A 21,362-nucleotide genomic window follows, 5' to 3' on the forward strand; every position below is an offset into this window, starting at 1 on the left:
CAAATTTGAACTCAGATCTTCCTGACTTCAGGTTGGTGCTCTATCCACTGCACCACCTAGCTGACCCCATAGTTTTTTTTTTTTTTTTAATATTTATATGGTTTCAAGTATCCTATTGGGATTATTCTTATTTGCTTATACACTAATCTGCTGGTGTTTCTTCTGACACACAGTATTGAATACAGTGCCAAATGTAGTTAGGGCAAAGCAAAACATAGGGAACCATAAGCTTTCTTCCTAAAATTATTAACCTAGTTATTAAGGATATCTAGCATTATATAAATTGTTAGAAGCTACATGAAACTGTTAGTCTCATAATGAACTTGCAGTCAATTAAAAACCCTAGATATTTTTCACATGAACTTCTGCCAAATCCAGATTTTCCCTAGTTATACATCAAAAAATTGAAATTTCTTTTAGCCTAAATGAAGGATTTTATGTTTATCCCTATTAAATTTCATCTTGTTTACTTTAGTTCGTCCTTCTAGCACATTGAGATCTTTGTTAATCTTGATTCTATCATCCAACATTACTCCCTTTAAAACTGTCCTCTGAAAAATCTGATAAACTCAAATAAACATACCTTAATTGTCTTCATTCACATCATTTATGAACTATTTGATATGCCCTCTGGCATGTTGTTAAAAATCTCTCTCCAAATTTTCATTAATCTATTAGTCATGCCATGCATAAAAGTGGTTATATCAGTTATGCACCCCCTCAGCAGTATCATCAAACAACACAGTTTTATTTTTCCATCTCATACACAAGATTATCATAAAAGATTTTGTTATACGCCTTACTGAAATCAAGGTAAACTTTGTCTGTACATTTTAATGACCTGTTTAACCTATGCAAAGAGAAATTGGTTTATTTTGGTCTTATTTTTAATAAACCAGTATTGGTTCCTGGTGGTCATTGATTTATTTTCTAAGTGTTGGATCCATTCTTAAATTTTATTGAAGTAGTCTGTTTCTATAATCTACCCTTTTCCCTTTTTTGTATTAGTAAGGAAATATCTGCCAGTCTTCAGTCCTCTGAAATTCTCACTTTCTCCTTGACTTCTTAGAAGCTATGGAAATTGGTTTAATGATCACTTTTAAAAATCATTTCAACATTGTGGATTACAATTCAACTTGTCATATCAACTTGATATGAGTTATTTGTTTAATATTGACCATAATATTATAAATCCCTCACATAGTTGCAAATAAAAAAGCAACCAAATAGTACAGAAAATAAATATAGGAATTCTTCATAATTTGCAGCTTTGAATTTTCCATTTTTAAATGTTTGCCTTTTGCTCCATCAATGTGTCATTAACATTAATTTTCTGGCAATGTCGAACTTCCACTCTCCTGCTGCGGGTTATATAAAGGAAATCTTGCCTCATTTCAGTAAAGTAGGTGGAAATATTGTGATACCAAAAAAAAGGCATTTAAAAAATAGTGATCCTCCTTGGTTAGACATTATTTGGAGCTTAACAGTTATCAAAAGGAGAGATTACCACCTAATAACAGGTTCTCCCCTGACAAAATGAGAAAAACTAAAAGATAATTGAAAAAAGAGCTAGCTTTGGAAAAATATTGTCAGCTTTTTTATGTCTGAAACAAATCCCCTTTCATCTATATTTATGCACAGTGTAGCAGATTTGCAGACTTCCTTGTTGGCAGCAAACATGAGAACATATCCCCCGTTAAAGCAGAGGGTCTCTTATACTTGGATTATACATAGGACATCATCAGTATGTGCTAAGTTTGGGAGAAATATAAAAAAAAAATGCCACACACAATTAATCCTGTTGCCAGAAATTTATGGTTCTAGCTTAAGGCAGAGACATTCAAATGCCATCCAGAAAGAAGGAGTGTCTTCCAGATCTGAGTTGTCCCTTGGCCCCTTGCTTCAGGCTCTAGTTTTGAAATCTAGCTTTATTTTAACAAGCCCTTCATCAGCCCTACTCCAAGGGCTATTAGAAAGGATTAGCAGTCTGTCATGTAAAATAATTTTATTTGATACCCAAGTCATATGTCAGATTTCAAAAGAAGAATTTCTTTGCCATAACCCATCAGGATTTCTTCACCACCACCTTACGCTCAGCAAAAGAAGAGGGGGTAAGGAAAAGAAAGGAGAGAAAGATGAACAGCCAGGATTAAGATGGAGAAACAGACGTTAACAGAAATGGAGATAGCAAAACTAGATTTCTTAGCTATGTTATCCACAAGTGAAGAAGAAATGTACCCTCATGCTTTTGTTTTGGACCTAGGAGATGCTACTAGAGACTTCGAGAAATGTTTGGGAAACATCCACCCATACACACATTGTGAAGTTCTAATAAGATCAGTGGCAATCAGAGAGGAAACATTGCCAGCACTTTGTTCTAGTATTGCTAAGTTTCTGAAAGTTAGACGGTCTGCGTCAGGCAACAAAATGGAAACCACATGGTATTTAATCCCTAGAAGCTCCTTCCTCCTTTCTTTTACATCCTGCATGAGTTCTTTTGACCTTAGCAGAAGCAGTTCCCTATTGCTTCTTCCTTCTCTTACTTTGTGCCCTACCTTCCAACAGGTATCTCAAATTTTTTCTTCCTTTCATCCATATTAGAAGGAAAGCTCTTAGTGTTCAAGAATATTTCTTAATTTGTTCTTCTTCCTTCCTACCCATTAATTATTGAAAACAACTAATTACTTTCAACAAATTTTTGAGTTGATAAGCCACTAAGGAGGTATCTCATACAACCCATACATAAAATAGAGTCCCTAATTCCAGCCTATCCAATAAATAAATGGTCATCCATCCACTACTTGAAAGTGTTCATTAAGAAGGAATCTCCCATGCATTTAGATGCTTCAAGGATATTTCTCCTGACATCAAGCCTAATTTTTCCTCTTTTGAATTTTTACCCATTGCAAATCTTTGAGTTCTATGTTTTTATATAAATATGCATTTTTCATCACTGTTACTGAATTTATGATTTTGGCTTCCAAGTAACACAACTGTATACTCAATAGACCAAACTTTTTTTATAATTAAAGACTTCAAAGATTAGGCTTGTCTTAGAATACATGATAGATTACTCAGAATTCTGAGTTCTAGTTTCACTCATGATTTTTAAAAAATAGTAAATATTAAATCAAAATACTGCCCTACCATACAGCTATTGTTGAACTCTTGGAATCAGTAACATCAGGTGCAAGCTTTGACTTGATTCTCCTTTCTTTTTTGACTGACAAAGTTTCTGCATATTTCTCAAATCACATGAACATCTATCTGTACACTGATGTTTAATCACAGTTATCACTCCCCACAATGATACCATGAGATGTTAAGAAATGCAGACATACTGTTTATGAGAGTAAATGTTTCTATCTCTAGAAGAGATTGAACTGTCACTATTCCAGTTATTTGGAGTAATTCCAGGAAAAATATTTGCCATTATTCATGCCTTTCTCTTTAATGGCAATTAAACTAAGGGTGCTTTCAAAAATGCATTCTAGGTACAGCTGCCTAAATTAGCAGTGTGCCTCAGGCCCTCTCAATTCTGAGAAAATTATGAATTGGCCATTTTCACAGAAATGGGAAAAAATTAGCTGACCCCCCCCCACACTTACTTAGCCATCAACAAAGGGAAACAAGTAAACACCACTCACTCTATCAAAGGAAGATAAAGAGCTCAATAGCATAATTAAAGACAAGCAATTATGAATACTTCTGGCACATGACAACCATCTCCCAACAGTTGAAATCTAGCCTTGTAGAAACATGCACTTTAAAAGTATGCAGAAAGTACATGACAAAAATAGAATTTTGTCTGAACACCCTTATAGTCTTGTTTATTTGGATTTTTTGACTGTAGCAAATAACATTCATGTAAGACAGCTAAAGAAAAAGAGAAACCTCGATGTTTTAGAGAATTTGAATGAAATCTTGCCTTCCTCATAGCCAGAGAATATAGCAGAGAAGAAAAAAAAAATAAGGATGAACATATTTCACAGTAATAGAGTTAGAGTTGGAAGAGACCTTGAAGACCATTGAGTCCAACCTCTTCATTTTACAGATGTGGAAACTGAGGTTGCAAGAATTTAAGTCACTTGCCTATAGTCACACTAGTAAGTATTTGATATAGAATTTGAAGTCAGGTCTTGCAGACTTATCTAGTGCTTTATCTACTGAACTACCTAGCTGTGTCTAGGTAATTCGTAACAGAAATGAAATTATTGGAAAATAGGAGTAAAGCAAACAGTTAATAGAATTTATACTATCTTTTACAACCAGAGCATCTGTTGTTACTAGTAACTATAATTACCTTCTTAGAAGTAAAATATTAAAGTCATGAGTTTCAACTTGGCAAAACTGTGCTTTGATATAGGAGTTACCTGAGACATGTTAAAATGAAAAGTGAAAGGAAAAAGCTTAGGATTGTAATCATTTCTCCTAAAAATGGAATCTACTCAAATAACTAGACAGTGCTACCCAAATGTACCATTTTACTTCTATCCCATTATACCCGCTTTTTAAATCTCCCAAGTATTGGTTAGAACCATCATGCCAGCTGCCTCATGATAGTTCATCAATACCTTCTTAAAGTGAAATCATAGGAAGATAAGAAATAAATGAAGGTATACTTTTAAAGAAAATTAATGTTTTTAAGACTTTGTCTTAAGGATAATATCTAGAGATAAGTTTCTAGAAGAGAGGGAACTGACTGTCTTTTTTGGACTAATACCTTACATGACATCTTCATTTCTTTGTCCTTTTGCTTTTCTTATAGTGATATTAGTAAAATTAAAAGCTGCATTAAGAGACCAGTAATATAATTTTTCTGAAATATGAACCTTTATTTAAACAGGTTTCTCCTGAGGTACTCTTAAAATTTCTAAGTTTATTTTTTGTTTGTTTGTTTGTTTGGGGTTTTTTTTTTTTGGCCGAGGCAGTTGGGATTAAGTGACTTGCCTAAGGTCACACAGCTAGGAAATGTTAAATAAAGTCTGAGGCCAGATTTGAATTCAGGTCCTCCTGACTTCAAGACTGGTGCTTTATCCACTGCTCCATCTAGCTGCCCCCAAATTTCTAAGTTTTGATATACCCCTCTCCTAGTCTTTTTTGAATTATTTTAAAATATGCTAAATTTTTTTTCCATCCACCTATTCCATTTGCTAAGACTTTTTACTTAACTTTGACAGAAATTCCATGTCAAATATTTGAAATAAGGACTACCTTTTTGTTTGTGTCATGTGAACAATCAAGTGAGAATTTTCTCTGTGAGATAAAATGAGTTATTGAAATATTCGGCTAAACTAGTAATGTTTTAGAAACAGATTTATTCTTATATAGTATTGGAGATAACTGGAAGAAACTTAAAACAATCCAGGTCATGAAAAAGAGGTAAAGTAAGCCATATTAGGGCAGGTTAAAGCAAACCACTAAATTAACATATTTAAGTTCCCTTGAATTTAACTCTCTTTTCAAATCAAAATCATCCCTTAGTTTGTGATCCCTTCATTGTTATGCATACCATCTATGGTCTCATTTATAACGATATGATATTTTCTAAATGACAAGTGCTTTTCTCACAACTCTGTGAATACATAATTAATAAATACTTAATCTTTGTCAGTAAGGCTAAGTCTAAATAGTGATAGATATGTTATCCCCAAGATGATGGCTATCAAAAATAACAAGAATTATATTTAGCATTTATATAAGGCTTTCTTTTTGTAGAACACTTTACAAATATCTCTTGTCCTCACAATAACCCTATGAGAGAGATGTTATCATTATCCCCATTTTTCATGGGAAGAAACAGATAAACAGAGATCACACCACTGTAGAATATCTGAAAATAGGTTTGAAGTTAAATCTTCTAATTCCAGGTTCAGCATTTTATCCACTGAACCACTTAGCTGCCAGTAATTTATTATTATTAGTGATGTATATTATTCTTATCATCCTTTTGGACCAGAATTATTGTGTTGAGCCTGCTCAAGATAGGGAAGTGTTTTAGGAACTTGATTCCTAAAGATTCTGATTTTACCTCCAAATTAAAGATCTGCCCTGATCTCCCAAAAGTATTTCAGAGTATTTTCAGTTCATTTTTCTTGTAAGTTAATTCAATTGTATATTAATTTAATATAGGACCTACATTAGTCACATCTCTTTCTCTACTTCTATTGAAATCATCATAATCTAAGCTAGAAAGAGAAAGAATTTGTGTTTTGAAGTTTTGCATTCTTCTTCATAATTCCCATAAGGAAGAGTGGAAGAACTGTGACCTTTCAGATTTTATAATTACAAATTTTTAAATGAGCTATCTGAAATTTTGCATTCACCTGTGCAAATCAGCAATCAGCTGATGCACAGCAATTACTTGGGCTTATGGTTATTCTAAATATATGTAGCAAAAGGTTTTTACTAGGGAAAAAAGAAAATTACTCTTTTATAACATATTTCATATATATGAAATATGTTATAAAAGAATAATTTCTATATATATATATATATATCACCCATCTTCTCTCTTCCTTTTTCTAAATGGAGGTAACTCACCATTCAAATGCTAAAAACTTATATTGGTAAAATATGTCATCCAAAACCTTCATCATAAAATGGCCATCCATTTTGACCACTTGAGAGTAAGGTTAAAATGTAGTTTTTGAGCTAGGAAGACATACTTTGTACACATTGTACACATACTTTTTGTGGCCAGTGCCATGCACAGAATCCTAAAGTTTTAATATAAACTGTTCAGGTTTAATGAAAACTCATTTCTCATGGTGACAACTTCAATCTCCTTCCTGAAAACTATTAATTTTTCATGTTTTGGCTTTAGGTAGAAGTGACTTCTTGATCAGCTATACTTTTTCTGTCATCCAGTCTTGGTTTTAGGTAAAAATGACTTCTTGATCAGCCGTACTTCTTTGAAAGCATAGATAGGGAGCATATAAACACATAATATGTGTAGACTGAAAGCATCCCCCAAGTGCTGCCATGACACATAGTACCAGTACTAATAAAGATTATGTCAAAAATCTCCAAGATAATATTTCTTATAAAACATATAATTTTTAAATAGGTGATTAAATTATTAAATTAACATTTGTCAACCTGCTTCCTGAGTACCAGATTCAAGGCTACTTCAGGAAAGACTGAAGGTGGGGAGAAAACTATCTTTTATTTTTTATTTTTTAATTTAAAAATGAATTTGTCTTAGACTAAAACTTGGACTTTGCTTTGTAAAGAAATACTATAGTAGTGAGTCATATGTGCATAAAATGACATGATCTGGAATCTTTCCAACCATTATTATAAAATGCTACTAAGATATTTAAAATGTATAAGATTGAAGAATTTCATATCAATTGATGGACTTTTTAATTGTTGGAATTTTAAGACTGGAAGACATTTCAATTTGTTCTTAGATCTATCACGATCATCTTTAGAAAACTGCTCTTCATATGTTCTTCACAGGGGAGGAGCTGTGTACCAGTCTCATAAGAGGTTGCACCTTGGATTGTCCCTTTGGTTTCCAAACCGATGCCCAGAATTGTGAGATATGTCAATGCCGCCCTCGACCTAAGAAGTGCAAGCCTGTAATATGTGACAAATATTGTCCATTTGGATACCTGTACGTATCTCAGTTCAGAGAGACTGATTATTATTACCTGTAAATATATCAAACTCTCAGATCCTGTCGACTTTAGTTATTTCATACATGGTTATGAGGAAAACAGTGCAATGATATCCTCATTTTGTTCATATTTTTAAAATTCTATTTTAAAAATTATGGGGTTTTTATTTATGATGGTGATTCCCAAATAATTCAACTATCTAATAGCAGTAGCTAAGTTTCTTTATTTTTTTTCTTTTCTGGATATATTCCCAAGTATAATTAATAACATTGACCTTAGAATCTATGCCTAATGGATTACCTAAAAGCCTAAGGCTCCTATATAATGAAATATATATCCTAGGATCTAGAGTGGAAAGGGATTTTATAAGTCCACCATATTTTACAGATGTGAAAAGATAAGGCCTAGAAAGGTTAAGTGACACCTATGAGGTCATAAAGTAGCCGAGCCAAAATTTGAATCAAATAGCTGGCTATAATATCTTGGGCAAATTCCTTCCTAAACTTTATTTCTTTACCTATTGAGTGAAGGGATCAAATTAAATGACATTTTAGGAGCCTTCCAGCTTTAAATTCTTTAATTCTAATTTTACTTTGATGAGTTAGATTTTAGACACCATCCATAAGCCATGGTGATGATGTGTGCCCGTAATCCTTGCTACTAAAGGGGCTGAAGCTGGTGAAGATGAGAGTTCCAAGTGGCAGCGCCTAATAAGCATGACTGAGTGTCTGCACTGTCTGGCACCAACATGGCGAGCTCCTGGGATCAGAGCCACCAGGTTGCCTGAGAGATAAAATATTGCCATATCAGAAACAGAACAGGTTTCATTGCCAGTCTTACATTGGGATTCAGCCTAGAAGTGGCTGCTGTACTTCCAGCCTGGCCTAGAGAGGGAGACTTAATCTCTCCCCCCAAAAAAATAAAATAAAATAATATATATATGTATATGTATATGTATATGTATATGTATATGTATATGTATATGTATATGTATATGTATATGTGTGGAGTGGTACAGCTAGGTGGCAGGTGGATAGAGCACCAGCATCAGGAGGACCAAAGTTCAAATCTGGCCTCAGACACTTACCATCATTGTCACCCTGAACAAGTTACTTAACCTCATTGCCTCAAAGAAAAATCTCAGAATAAAATATGTAAATAGATAAATGATATATATCCCAAATTTCTAGAATTTATCAATTTTTTAAAGCATCCTCTGACTAGTATAATTTTCATAGAGCCAACTTTGGAATCAGAAGGGCCTGGATTCAATTTCTTCTTCAGCATCCTTATATGATAATTTTAATCAAGTTACTGAACCCCTCAGAAATCTGAGAAACTTTCCAGGGCTATAATTTGCAGAAAAGATACTAATCTGTGGTGGTAGAAGTTTATTACCTCGAACTCAAGACATAGATGAAAGCACAGATTATAGGAAAAGTTAACAGCATATAACCCAGTCATTGTACCAGATGGCACTGGTAATGCTGCTTCCTAACCAGCAGTCCCAGTCATAGAGGAGCTGGCTACTCCAGTGTAATTTTCATATTTCTTTGGAGACCAAGGAGGCTTTCAGATCGAACCCATTTATCTCAACAAGAGGTCTTTAAAAAGAAACATATGTAGTTTTTGTGTCCCTTATTGTAGTCATATCAAGAGATGGGCCTCCTATTACTTTATATGGGAAAGGGTTAAATGTATTCTTTATGTACACATCCTTCTAAAAGAAAGGTCTGATTGGAACTTAAACCTGGGGACTGAAGATGAGCTCCGCCACAAATGCCCCTTCTCAATGTCTGTAGGGTTTTTAGGACAACAAGCATTTAGTAAATACTCCTTAGATAAAGCAACACAGAAGTCAGTGTATTAAACACTCTTGGGAATGATCAATGAAAATAAACACAGGTATTTCATTTATGACACATTCTCAATGACAAGTCACCCTTTCATTTCCACTTCTAAGTTCTCTTAGAAGAATTTATCTCTGGTTATAGAAGAAGAGTGGTACATTTTACAATTTGGCGAAGATGAGATAGAGAAGAGAAATGGTTGAATTTCAGTATTCATTATTGTGGCTGCTAAGGCAATCATATCCAGTATTTATATAGCACTTTAAGGTCTGTAAAGCACTTTTACATAGGTTATCTCATTAACCCCACAACACCCTGTGAAATAGGTGCCACTCTTATTCCATTTTTCCAAATGAAGAAACAGCTTCTTAGAGCAGCTTAATGATTTCTCCATAATTATATAGTTAGTGTCAGAAACAAGATTTAAATGTCAGTTTTCCTGACCCTTGCTACTTCATCTAGCGTGATGAATAAAGAAACTTTTTCATGTTCATTTCTGTTCCAGGGATATTTCTCTTGTCCAACCATAGTCAATTCCATGGCAATGATGCTTATAGAAAGGACAGTATGAATTTATTATCAGTATGACATAGGAAAAATTTTTTAAAAGAATGTCAATACATTTTTCAGGGAAGCAATGCTATTTTCCTCTTCCATATAATAAGAAATAGCATTTTCTGTGTAAGGATTTTAGATTTTTTTCCCCCTTAAAATATGCAATTGTAGCTACTTAGAATGCTATAATGTGTATATTCTAATCCAGTCTTGTCTGGGTAAATTAGATGGTGCAGTTGAAAGAGTGTTCTATTAGCAATCAGAAAGACCTGAATGAATAAATAAAAATAATATTCTTTCCTAACTTCCTTGCCCTGAGTCTTTGCTTTATGTGGGAGTCTGATAATTAAAAAAGAAAAGGAAAAAGCTTAAGTCATAAGTCAAGTTAACATTTATTGAGCATGTTCTATATGCCTGGACACTGTCCCAGAATATGCATTTCCAGAGACATCATGGAATAGTGGAAAGAACACTGGACTTTAGAATCAGGAAGATCTGTGTTTAAGTCTTACCACTGACATTTGCTAGCTAAATGAATCAAGACATTTACTTGCTAGCCTTAGTTTCATTTATAAGATGGAGATGATAATTTCAACTACCTACCTCACAAACTTGTTGTTAAGACATAGCTTGCTAAATGATCACAAAGAGCTTTATGAATGTGAACTATTATAATATTTAATATTTCCATTTTAACTAATATTCATGGCAGGTTTTGTGGCTGAGATTAAAAGTGTCATTAATTTTCTTGAATTTCATAGACTAAGTGGGGTATGTGTGGCACTCTAATTAATACAACAAAAGCAAGCTCTTGGTTTCCACTTTCTCAGAAGTGGCAAACAAGAAAGTCCTTAATTATCCATCCTGTTTATGCAGTTGTTTATTCATCAGTTTTAAATTGTGGATACAGTTTTCTTAATTAAAAGAATTCTCCCAGAAGCATAGTCAATATTTGCCCTATTTTATAATTTGTTTACAGGACATGGGCATGAGGTTCTAATGACTTATACCCTCAAAATGCTTGTAGAGCAATAGTAATTTCACTTCTGTGACCTCTGATTTGAGCATTTGATCATCATTTGAGGTGGTTTTGGCAATTTTTTGACCTTTGACAAAATTTCAATTATCTAGGAAGAATAAGCATGGCTGTGACATCTGCCGCTGTAAGAAATGTCCTGAGCACCCATGCAGTAAAATTTGTCCAGTGGGTTTCCAGGTGGACAGTCATGGTTGTCTTATCTGTAAGTGCCGAGGTAAGTGTAAACACATCCCCACTGTTTTCATAGCAACCAAGAATTCTTTTTTTTTTTTAAGACAAAAGAGAGAATGTCTTGTATTATTAATGAGACATGTGAAGTAAATGTTTTTTCCACTGAAGTTTAACAATCACTTTCTAAAGGAGAAACCCTTAAGTATTCTTTATTTCTGTCTCCTTAATATAATACAGACTTAGGAAAGAATTTAAAATAGTACTTAATTTACTAGCACATTTGCCAACATAGTCCCTTTCTTAGTTTCTCTCTTTCAACTCTACTCAGAATCTAATTTCAGACATATTCACCTTCATCAGCATATATAAGCCTATTTAACCAAGAACCTATTTAACTTGATATTTTCAAATATCTGCATTTTCATTTGTGTATTACTCCCCCACCAACATAGATTATAACTCTAACATTCTTTTTTATTATTTCCAGTTCTTGTTTTCCTAGAAATACTTCATATAATATCCCCTTGATTTTTTTTTGTCTATTTTCTTCAGTATTTTGAGAATACCGATATATCATTTGAGTCACCCATTTGTTTGTCTCTCATTCTTTCTATATAACCACACCATTTCCTTTTATGATCATGTACAGATCCTCAATAAATTCTTTTATGCCTTTTTTTGTGCTCAAGTTGTCATTGGTAACAGGCCATTGCCTTCTTACATCCTCTGTGTCTCCATTTCTATTTGACCAAAGATATTTGATTTCATCAATATGGTTATTCTCTCCACAAATACAGCTACAAATCCCTCTGAATCTTAATAGATGTTTTCTTGAGTTGCTTTGGCCAAAAGTAAATATTCATCAGCTGATGGCCAGCCTTCTGGTAATTAAATTCTCTGAATTTACTGATGTTGGTTCTTAAGCTGTAAGCACACAATCTATATCCCTAGGCCATTTCTCACAATCTTTCCAGTTTAAATCTTGCCAGATCTTAGGTTCCATTCAATAGCCTTTAGAAATTCTGGGCTGCTTTCATATTTGCAGTTTCTAATATTTCTAATAAACATTTAATAAGCCCCAACTATGTGCCAGACACTGTGCTAAACATGAGGGATACAATTAATTAAAAAAAAAAATCTCTGCCCTCAAGAAACTTATAATCTAATGAGGGGAGACAAAAGGAAAGCTAGGGCAGAGAGGACAGAGCAACAGGTCATATCTGGCGTTGGGGACGTCTTATTCCATAGAGTTGAAATCAGACATAAAAACAAATGTCATACTGGAGTAGTGAGTCATGTGACAATGAGGTAGCAGGAAAGGGTTTGGTTGACTAACATCCTTCACTATGGTTGATAAGTGTCAGGATGTTCCTCTACATATGGAGAATCATTAGACACTTAGACACTCCTACAATAATTTCCACAAAGGTGAATTTATCATGAGTACTAAAGTATCTTCTGTTATTCCCTTGTTCTCAAGTTTCCTCTCCTGAAATTTTTTCTTTCTAAAAATCCAGTAGTTCTTAAGATTTTTTATATCATGGATCCCTTTGGTATTCTAGTAAAATGTGAAGAACCCTTTTCATAATATTTGTATGTAAAAAAACAAAATAAATAGGATTGCAAAAGAAACCAATTATAGTGAGATTCACATATCAAAATATTAAAAAGTTAAATTCAGTGGCCTCAGGTTTAGACTTATACCCTATTCCTGCTACCCAGGAAAATCAGTTTTGTTGTATCCCTGGGAAATCCATTTTAAATGACTAGTTAATCCATCAAATAGGTTCTTTTATTTTAAAAAAATATCTTAAGCTCCCTGAATTTGAGCTCCTTATGGAAATAAGTACATTCGATTTTTAGTAGAAGAGAAGAAGAGAGAGCTCAATCTTTTAATATTAAAATTAACAAATTACAGCAATACTACAATATTACTGGGGCAGCTAAGTGATACAGGGGCAGTGTTGGGCCTGAAGACTGAAAAATTCATCTTCTTAAATTCAAATATGGCCTCAGACATTTCTAAGCTGTGTGATCCTACGCAAATCACTTAATCCTGTTCACCTCAGTTTCCTTGTCTGTAAAATTACCTGGAATAGGAAATGGCAAAACCACTCTAGGATCTTTGCCAAGAAAACCTCAAATGGGGTCACAGAGAGTTAAATAAAACTGAAATGACTGAACAACAATATATTACAAAAAAAGTGACCTTCTGTCTTTGAAATTCTCTGTGTATCTATACTAAGTAGATATGGACCTACACATACATATACCATCACTCTCATTTTGCCATGGAAACGGTCTCCCAAAAAAGTTTGAATTGTCTCTCCTATCTTTATCCCTTCTGCTGTCACAGCCCCCAGCTGGAGGGTGAGAGATATTGATCCACAGCTGCAGTGATCAAGACTTCTCTAAAAAGAGAATAAGCCATTGAAGTTAAATTTATCTATTGCATAGACTCTTTCTAGATAAAACTTTTATATCTGTATTTATATCTATAATTTATGCCTACATTTATCTATTGTACAGACTGTTTTTATACAGAACTGCTTTTATATCTAGCTGCTTTCTCACTGTCTCCTACAGAGGCTACGCCTTCAGCATCCATAGGGCCCCCCGTGCAGACAGGCACTTGCCTGTCTATGGATGGACGTCATCATAAAAACGAGGAAAGCTGGCACGATGGATGCCGGGAATGCTACTGTCATAATGGAAGGGAAATGTGTGCCCTGATCACCTGTCCTGTACCTGCCTGCAGCAATCCTACCATCCGACCAGGACAATGCTGCCCATCGTGCTCAAGTAAATCTGGTTTCTGTGTTGTCCATAAGGAAATACTGTTTGCTTGATCTTTTCTCTTACATTTCCAGAATGATGCATCTGGCTCATAGAAATAGATCAGATGCTACGGATTTATTAATCATTTGTTAGTGATTAATTAATCATTAATTAATTAGCTAATGCATTTATTAAGCCTTACCTGTGTGTCAAGCACTGCAATAGGTTGAAGGATACAGTCTAAAATGGTAATAGTTTTTGCTCATTAGAAACTACCTTCTTCTAAAAAAATGAGTGCAAGGTGGCTTTTGTTTGTTTTTTGTTTTTTCAGCAAGGACAACATCAAATGCAAGCATAAAAATTAAATGTTTGCCTAAATTCAAAGGTCATACTCAAAATTGTGAAAAGTACTGGTCATATGTAGAGGCAAGGGAAGGAGATTAGCAGTGTGGTACAAGATATGGTAGTGGATCTGGAAGCAGGAAGGAAGGAAGGAAGGGAGGCAGGGAGAAGGAGAAGGACTTCCTGTATTAAGTGCATATTTTGTGCCAGGAGCTCTGCAAAATGCTGATAGAAATACAGAAAAATGGGGCAAATCCTGCCTTAGAGAATCTTATATTCTAATAGGAAAATAAAGCTTGTTATTTACCTGTGTGAAGTTGGACAAATCGCTTACCTTTCTGAGGTAATTAATTACCAGACAAAACAAAAGGAAAGGTATTGGACTTCAGCAAAGAATTTCTATGGTTTGTCATTAAGTGAACTAAATTTGTTCACCAATATGTGTTTTCCCCAGTTATCCAAAACTTATGAACATCTCTTGCACAGAAATAGAAAATGGACATTATTTATTTTAAAAAAATTTTCAGTCACTTGAATGAAGGGTTAAGCTGTGTTTTAGAAAGAATTAATTCATTTATTGCTAAATGTCAACCATACATTTTGCTAATACAAATGTCTATAACATCTACATATTTAGTCTTTTCTCTTTAATTGATAGATCAAATCTTTTAAGGAGAGTGGCCCCCAGATGACCAAAAGCCCTAACCTGTAGTAGAGCTCTTGGGACTGGGGCAAGTGAGGGGTTTTTGTGTGTGTGTGACCCTCACTAACCTGATGTGGTTGCACTGGAGATCTGGGAGTAGAGGAATATATGTATAAAGAGAGATCCAATGGATCTGAGCAGTAACTGACTGGCTCAAGAGCAAATTCAAAAATTACATTGTCTGAGTTATACTTGTTAGTGATAATCGTGTGACTGATCAACTGGAAGCCTCAGTGTCCCTGTGCCTCTCTCTAAGATCATAAGGTTCTGTACAGTTACTGATCTGCATTACTACAAGGGATTCCCTCACTACTAATAAAATCAGTCCCTGTTCAAATAAAAAAGTTATTATCATATGTATCACAGTTTCTCTGGCCCCATTCTTTGTTAGATAGTGACCCCCTTGAAAGTAGGAAACATGGTAGTTTTTTGCTCTCTTTTGTATCCCCAGTTCTTAGTACAGTAACTAGCACATAGTAGACACTTAATAAATGCTTGTTAACTTAACTTGAGTTCAACATTTGTACAGTTCTCGTCTTTTTCATCTTTCACACTGATATTGGAAAGAACATATCTTATTCCCATTTTATAAGTGAAGCAACAGGAGAGGTTCTCAGATTTTGTGAAGTATCACGTTCAAAAGACACACAATGTTTCCATGGCAAAATAACTAGAGAGAATTTTGAAAATCATCTACATCAGCCCCATCATTTTATAGAGAAGGAAACTGAAGTAATAAAAGGCTATATATGGATATATGTATGTTTAAACTTGAACATGTATTGTATGCACACATACACACGTGTGTATAATGTGCAGTATATAATACTACATCTATTTCACATATATAATGTGCTATTTATATATGTGTGTGTGTATGTGTATATACACATACACACATTATATCATATACTCTATTTCACCAAAAATAGTCCCTTTCATAGTTTTATCTCTTATGTATTATTCTTACTGAAGGACTCAATCTTGTTTATCTTAACTAGTGACTTAAGGAAAGAACTTCACTTTCATCCCCTTCAGCAGTTAACTTTTTAGGAGCTATCTTTCTTCCAAGTATTCCTGGTCAGTTCCTTTTTCTATTTTTGTCGAGATAAAGGAGTTGCTACTGAACCTTTTCCATGTTAGACTAAAGGTTCACCCACTGCTATTTTTTCCTCAGGTTTCCCTTCCTCTTTCTTACCCTTTCTCTTTCTGTTTTTCTTTCATATCCTACCTCTCTCAGGTCCCTCTCCTGTTTTGCCTTGAAGCAAGTTGTATAGGGGAAAGGGTTAGAAAGGTAAGGAAAACTGGAAATACACATGGCTATTTATTCCTATGACTTGACTATCTTTCCCCTTCTATGTGAGAGTCTAGGAGCCATCAACATCTAGAAAAGCAATTCTTCTCTTTTCAAGGAGAATTGTTTTCAACTCTTTTATTAGTCTATTTAGGAAACCCTTTACTAATTCTCCTATATAAGCAGTTAACTTTAAGAAAAGTTGTTTCTCTCTTGACAGCATGAAATGCATTATTATACTTTGTCCATTCCTTTTCTTTCCCACCACCAACTCCCTATCTCAGTTTACCTGAGTCATTTTACATTCTAATTATCTTCCCTTCTAATTTCGGTATTGAAATGTTGGGTCCTTTTACACTAGATCTGCTATTTACTAATTATTACATTCTATTATATATTAATTACTGCTATTTACATCAGCCAATATCAGAATTCTGTCATCTTTAAACATGACCAAAGTGTTCTCCTTCCTTGGTCCCTATCTCTATCCCTGCTCTTTTGAATCAAGGTAACTAAAGTTATTTCCCTAAGTAGGAATCAACACTCACTCTCACTGTTGATTTACCATAGTAATCACAGAGTCCAAACTATAATGATCATGATGTTCATTGGTATATAGTCTTTACTTGCACTATGGAGGGTTCCAAGAGTTGTTTTTACCATGACACTCAAGAGGTGTTTCTACCATGTTCCAAGTATGTTCAACACTCACAGCCCTCTCTTGACATTCTTATATTATAATCTATGAATAGGCTTCTTAGCTCCTCAGTACAACTGCAGGGCAACTCTCAGTACCTTTCAACATATTCCTAATATTGAATTTCCTCCCTATCATCATCATCTCATTTGAGAGACAAAAGACTAAAATTGTTTCTGCTGGAGAATGATGGCAGTTATCAACAACCTCTCAATTTTTGCCTTTCAATAGTATCTTAGAACAGAGATCTACTCTTCAATATGAGTTTTCTGTCTATTGATTCAACATGAACATTCCTGTTTAGTTTTCTGGCAGGCAGTCTTAATCTGGGTGTACCCAATTTGATTACAGGATGTATTTCCAAGTTTTCAGAAACTCAAGTTCTCTGAAAGTTAATGGAGTGCACAGGGCATTGAATAGGATGAAAAAAAAAGTGAGCCAAAATTCTCTGAACTTTTTCTAGGAAGTTTATATATAAGATCCAAACAGTTGATTTCTTTGTAAGATTTGTTAATCACAGTTCACCTCTGCAATTTCTTGAAAGTGATAAGTGATTAGTGTAATGCTATTTGAAGAAGTTATTTTATCTGTGGCATTAATTCTCTTATTACTAAGATGGATCATAAATTACTCTCTTTTTAAAAATATGATGAAAGGAACTTTTGCTCTCTCTGTCTGCCAGTATGCATGATTTTTTTTTTACTATTTTTGATTTCTTTCTTTCCTTGATCAAAAAAAAGTTTAAAATGTTATCAACCATTTCTCTAAACTGTGACTCATGAGTTGGAAAGCATCAGGAACTTCAAGAATTGCTGAGAATAACCTGTAGACTGTACTTCTTCTCTCATAACCTATTTTGTTTTGATCTTTTGTTTGATTTCTCAGATGAATTTGTGGTTCAGAAACCAGAGCTGAGTAGCCCATCCATTTGCCATGCTCCTGGAGGAGAGTATTTTGTGGATGGAGAAACATGGAATATCGACTCTTGCACCCAGTGTACATGTCACAGTGGCCGTGTGTTGTGTGAAACAGAAGTTTGCCCTCCCCTTCTTTGCCAGACTCCTTCCCGCACCCAGGATTCCTGCTGCCCTCAGTGTACAGGTAACCAGAGTATACTTCATCTTGCTGACAAACTTGGTAGCCCTTTAAACCATTTGAGAATAATAGGGTCAGGTTAGAGATGTTGTCAAATCAGTGCTTTTAAAAAAAGGTAACTTTTAAAAGGACTTGCACCAAGGTCAAATGCAAATGCTAGAGAGCATTAAGATGCCTATTACCCTACCTCCTCAAAGCATTCTTTTCTATGGTTCACATTTATTTCTTGGAATTAATGTAACATTGAAGAAATCATCATGTTTATGACTACCATTTATCTTGCTTACTACATGTCAGACCCACAAAATATTTAATTTCCAGTATAAGGCCATTAGCTTATCTTGAATGGTCTCACTCATATAAATTTTCTTTTATGTTTCCATTTTGGATGAATAGCTCTGCCATCCTTAGAATGTTAAAAAACGGTACTTTGAATCCTTTGAAAGAAATATTAGGTTTATGACTGTGCTAACATGAAAACAAAGGAATTTCTTTAACTTTTTTTATTATCATTTAAGAAAGTTACTCTGTTATTTCTAGATAAAGTCTACAAAATTTGATATAGCAAATAAAAAGAATATATGATTAATTTGAAATTTTTGTCTGATCAACCTAGCTATAACTGGACTTAGCTTCTAAACATAGGTTGTTTGAACTTTTCTCTATTAAAGAACAATACCCATAAACTCCTTTGTTCTGTTATTAAGTTTATCAAGTAACAGAACAAATTATTTTTACTCTATTTCCTCTCAGAATTTCTTTTTAACATATGCATGGGTCAGTACTTAGAACTTTGTTCATCTTAGCATATTAATTCAAAATTGAAAGCTAACTTTTGATGGATAGTCTAAACAACATTTTTTGTTGTCAGAATTATCCACAGCACCCAAGGTCTATTGTCTAATAATAAAATGATAACAATGATAATAATGAAAGTAAGATATAAATAACTATAGTTATATAATTAATTATAATTCAAGGTAGAATGTTCATAAAGCAAGATATCAAGTGCTCTCCTAAGTCTTGAAGAAAGGTTAAAAATTAATGTAATTTAAGTTCAAACAGAAAGCGTTTGGTAAGATTCTTTTTTTTCCCTGAATATTAGCAAGTAGGTCTAGATTAGATTTTGTCTTTTTTACCTAGTTTTTGTTTTTTTTCTCTTTTTAGTTTTGGGAGGACATGGGCTATAGAATGTAAAGAATGAAACAAAGTAGAGAGTAGAAAAGTGTAAGATGTAAATCAAGTAAGTATATGGAAAGATAAAAGAATGAGGGTCTTTGTGGAGGTAGTGAATAGAGGAGTTCTGGTGAATGAGATGACCAAATAAAATTTGCAGCTAATGTTCTGTAAGGACTATGTATTTGTTGAAATAAAAATCTCACTCTTCATTCTTTTCTTCGACTTCTTCAGCTTTGTGCTCCATCATGAACAACAGAGTAGTATTTTCACTTTTGATCTTTTCTCTGACTTTGAGAGTTTCACTTTCCTTGCAAATAGTCATTCTGGCTCTTTTTCTTATTCTTTTTCACTCACTGTGTGCCCATTTTATCACTTCTATTGAGTACTGAGATAAGCTTAGGGTGAAGTATGACTCCTCACTAAGTTTTTGAGTTATGTTTCATTTTATTTTAACTTCTTAGTTCACAAAAGTATAGTGGTGAGTTGTAGGATCCAGGTTTGACAAGCATCATCAGTGACATCAGTGACTTCCCACCAATGGGGGGAAAAATTACCAACTATTAAAATAAAGCAGTATTCAGTCCTCAGACAAAGAAATGATCCTTTTGACAATAACGAACAATTTCTACTCTTCTCCACCCCCTTCCCAAAGAAAAGTGGCTGAGAAGGTCTATTGAGAAAGATGTTCAAATCTTCTACTTCTTTTTATCAGATCTCTATATCTGAGGCAAAAGGAAAATGTGGACATAGTGGTGAACTCCATGAAATATTTCCGTTCTCTGGACCCTATTCTTTTCTCCGGCATTAGTACCTAAAACTTAATCCCCTTCCCACTTGAATCTAATAGAATTGGGCAGAAATATATTCTAATGGTTCCTTTCTTGACCCATTCTTCCCATAGGGAGGATCCAGAAGGATACAACTCCTCAGGACAAGTAACAACTGTCCAGTAGTATGGAACTATTTTGCAGAGAAAATGTGAATTAAGGTTGCACTATTGCAGTAACAATTCATCTCCTTTCACTTAATTTAAGTGTTTCAGCTCTTGATTGAATTAGAATCAGCTATGAATATGAGCCTTCAAAAGAACTATGATAAACAGTCTACCTCTTTAGATTATATGTTCATATATTCTTATTTCCAATGAGGAAATGTGTTTTTTGTTGCTTAGAGGTTTCTTATTAGGAATAAGCTTGACCCTTGGTTTATTCATCAGAATAATCCCTAGACTTTTAGGTATTAATAGCAGTTGGAAGTACTCCTATTCATCAGTATCTGTTGTACAGATTCAAATTCTTTTCCTGACAAGATTTAACTCAGAGGTCCTTTCCAGCTAGAAATCTATGATTTTGGGATCCAGAATGCTCATTTGAATTAGACCTTTCAATGCTTTATCCTGGTCCGATTTCTACTTTTGGAGGAAACATCCTGCAAACTTCAGTCAACCATAAACAGCATGGTCTCTGTACAAACCCTTTGTGTGTGATATTCTCTGCAAGCATGCAATGTCCTGTCACTGCACCTCAAAAATGACAGGATCTGGGGTCTCTTTGGTGTTGCAACTTATGTTCTCATATACCACAAGCTTTTTGTGCCTTAGAAGATATCCTTCATCTGAAGGCTGCTGTGACTGAAAAAGATTCATCCCCAGATGACCATCTTCTCTTGGATGAATCTCTCCTGCCTTGATGATACTGGTCCTTAAACAGCAGACATGTGAATTATTGCTGAGCTTGCCATCTTTCTGGAACCTGAAAAAATTTCTGCTTCTCCGGCATAGCCTTGGAGAATCTAGGGATCACAGACATGTCACAATAAGGCATCTGAGGAGGATTTAAATGGAAAATTAGATAATTATAATCACCACAGATATTAAAGAAATTAGACCAGGAGAAAACATTGCAGCTTTGTTCTCCAGTAGTTTTCTCTTCTCTTTCTCAAGTAATAGGAGATACTAAGCTTCTATAGGCTACATATACCTCTCTTTATTTGCCCCCCTCCTCAGTAATTTAGATTTTCTGTCACCTAAAGGGT

At 34.3% G+C, this 21,362-nt stretch overlaps 1 protein-coding gene across 3 annotated transcripts in view; it reads left to right on the forward strand.

Moving 5' to 3' along the window:
* CRIM1 (cysteine rich transmembrane BMP regulator 1) overlaps positions 1–21,362 on the forward strand; it is a 223,389-nt gene that overhangs the window by 169,046 nt on the left and 32,981 nt on the right. For all 3 annotated transcript variants that reach the window (XM_031951261.1, XM_031951263.1, XM_031951262.1), the window contains 4 exons: positions 7,465–7,621; positions 11,162–11,283; positions 13,827–14,042; positions 17,940–18,155. In XM_031951261.1, the coding sequence (XP_031807121.1) occupies positions 7,465–7,621; positions 11,162–11,283; positions 13,827–14,042; positions 17,940–18,155 (711 nt within the window). The remainder of the gene's footprint in view (positions 1–7,464; positions 7,622–11,161; positions 11,284–13,826; positions 14,043–17,939; positions 18,156–21,362) is intronic.

This window comes from Sarcophilus harrisii, chromosome 2, assembly GCF_902635505.1.
Source record: "Sarcophilus harrisii chromosome 2, mSarHar1.11, whole genome shotgun sequence".
NCBI lineage: Eukaryota > Metazoa > Chordata > Mammalia > Dasyuromorphia > Dasyuridae > Sarcophilus > Sarcophilus harrisii.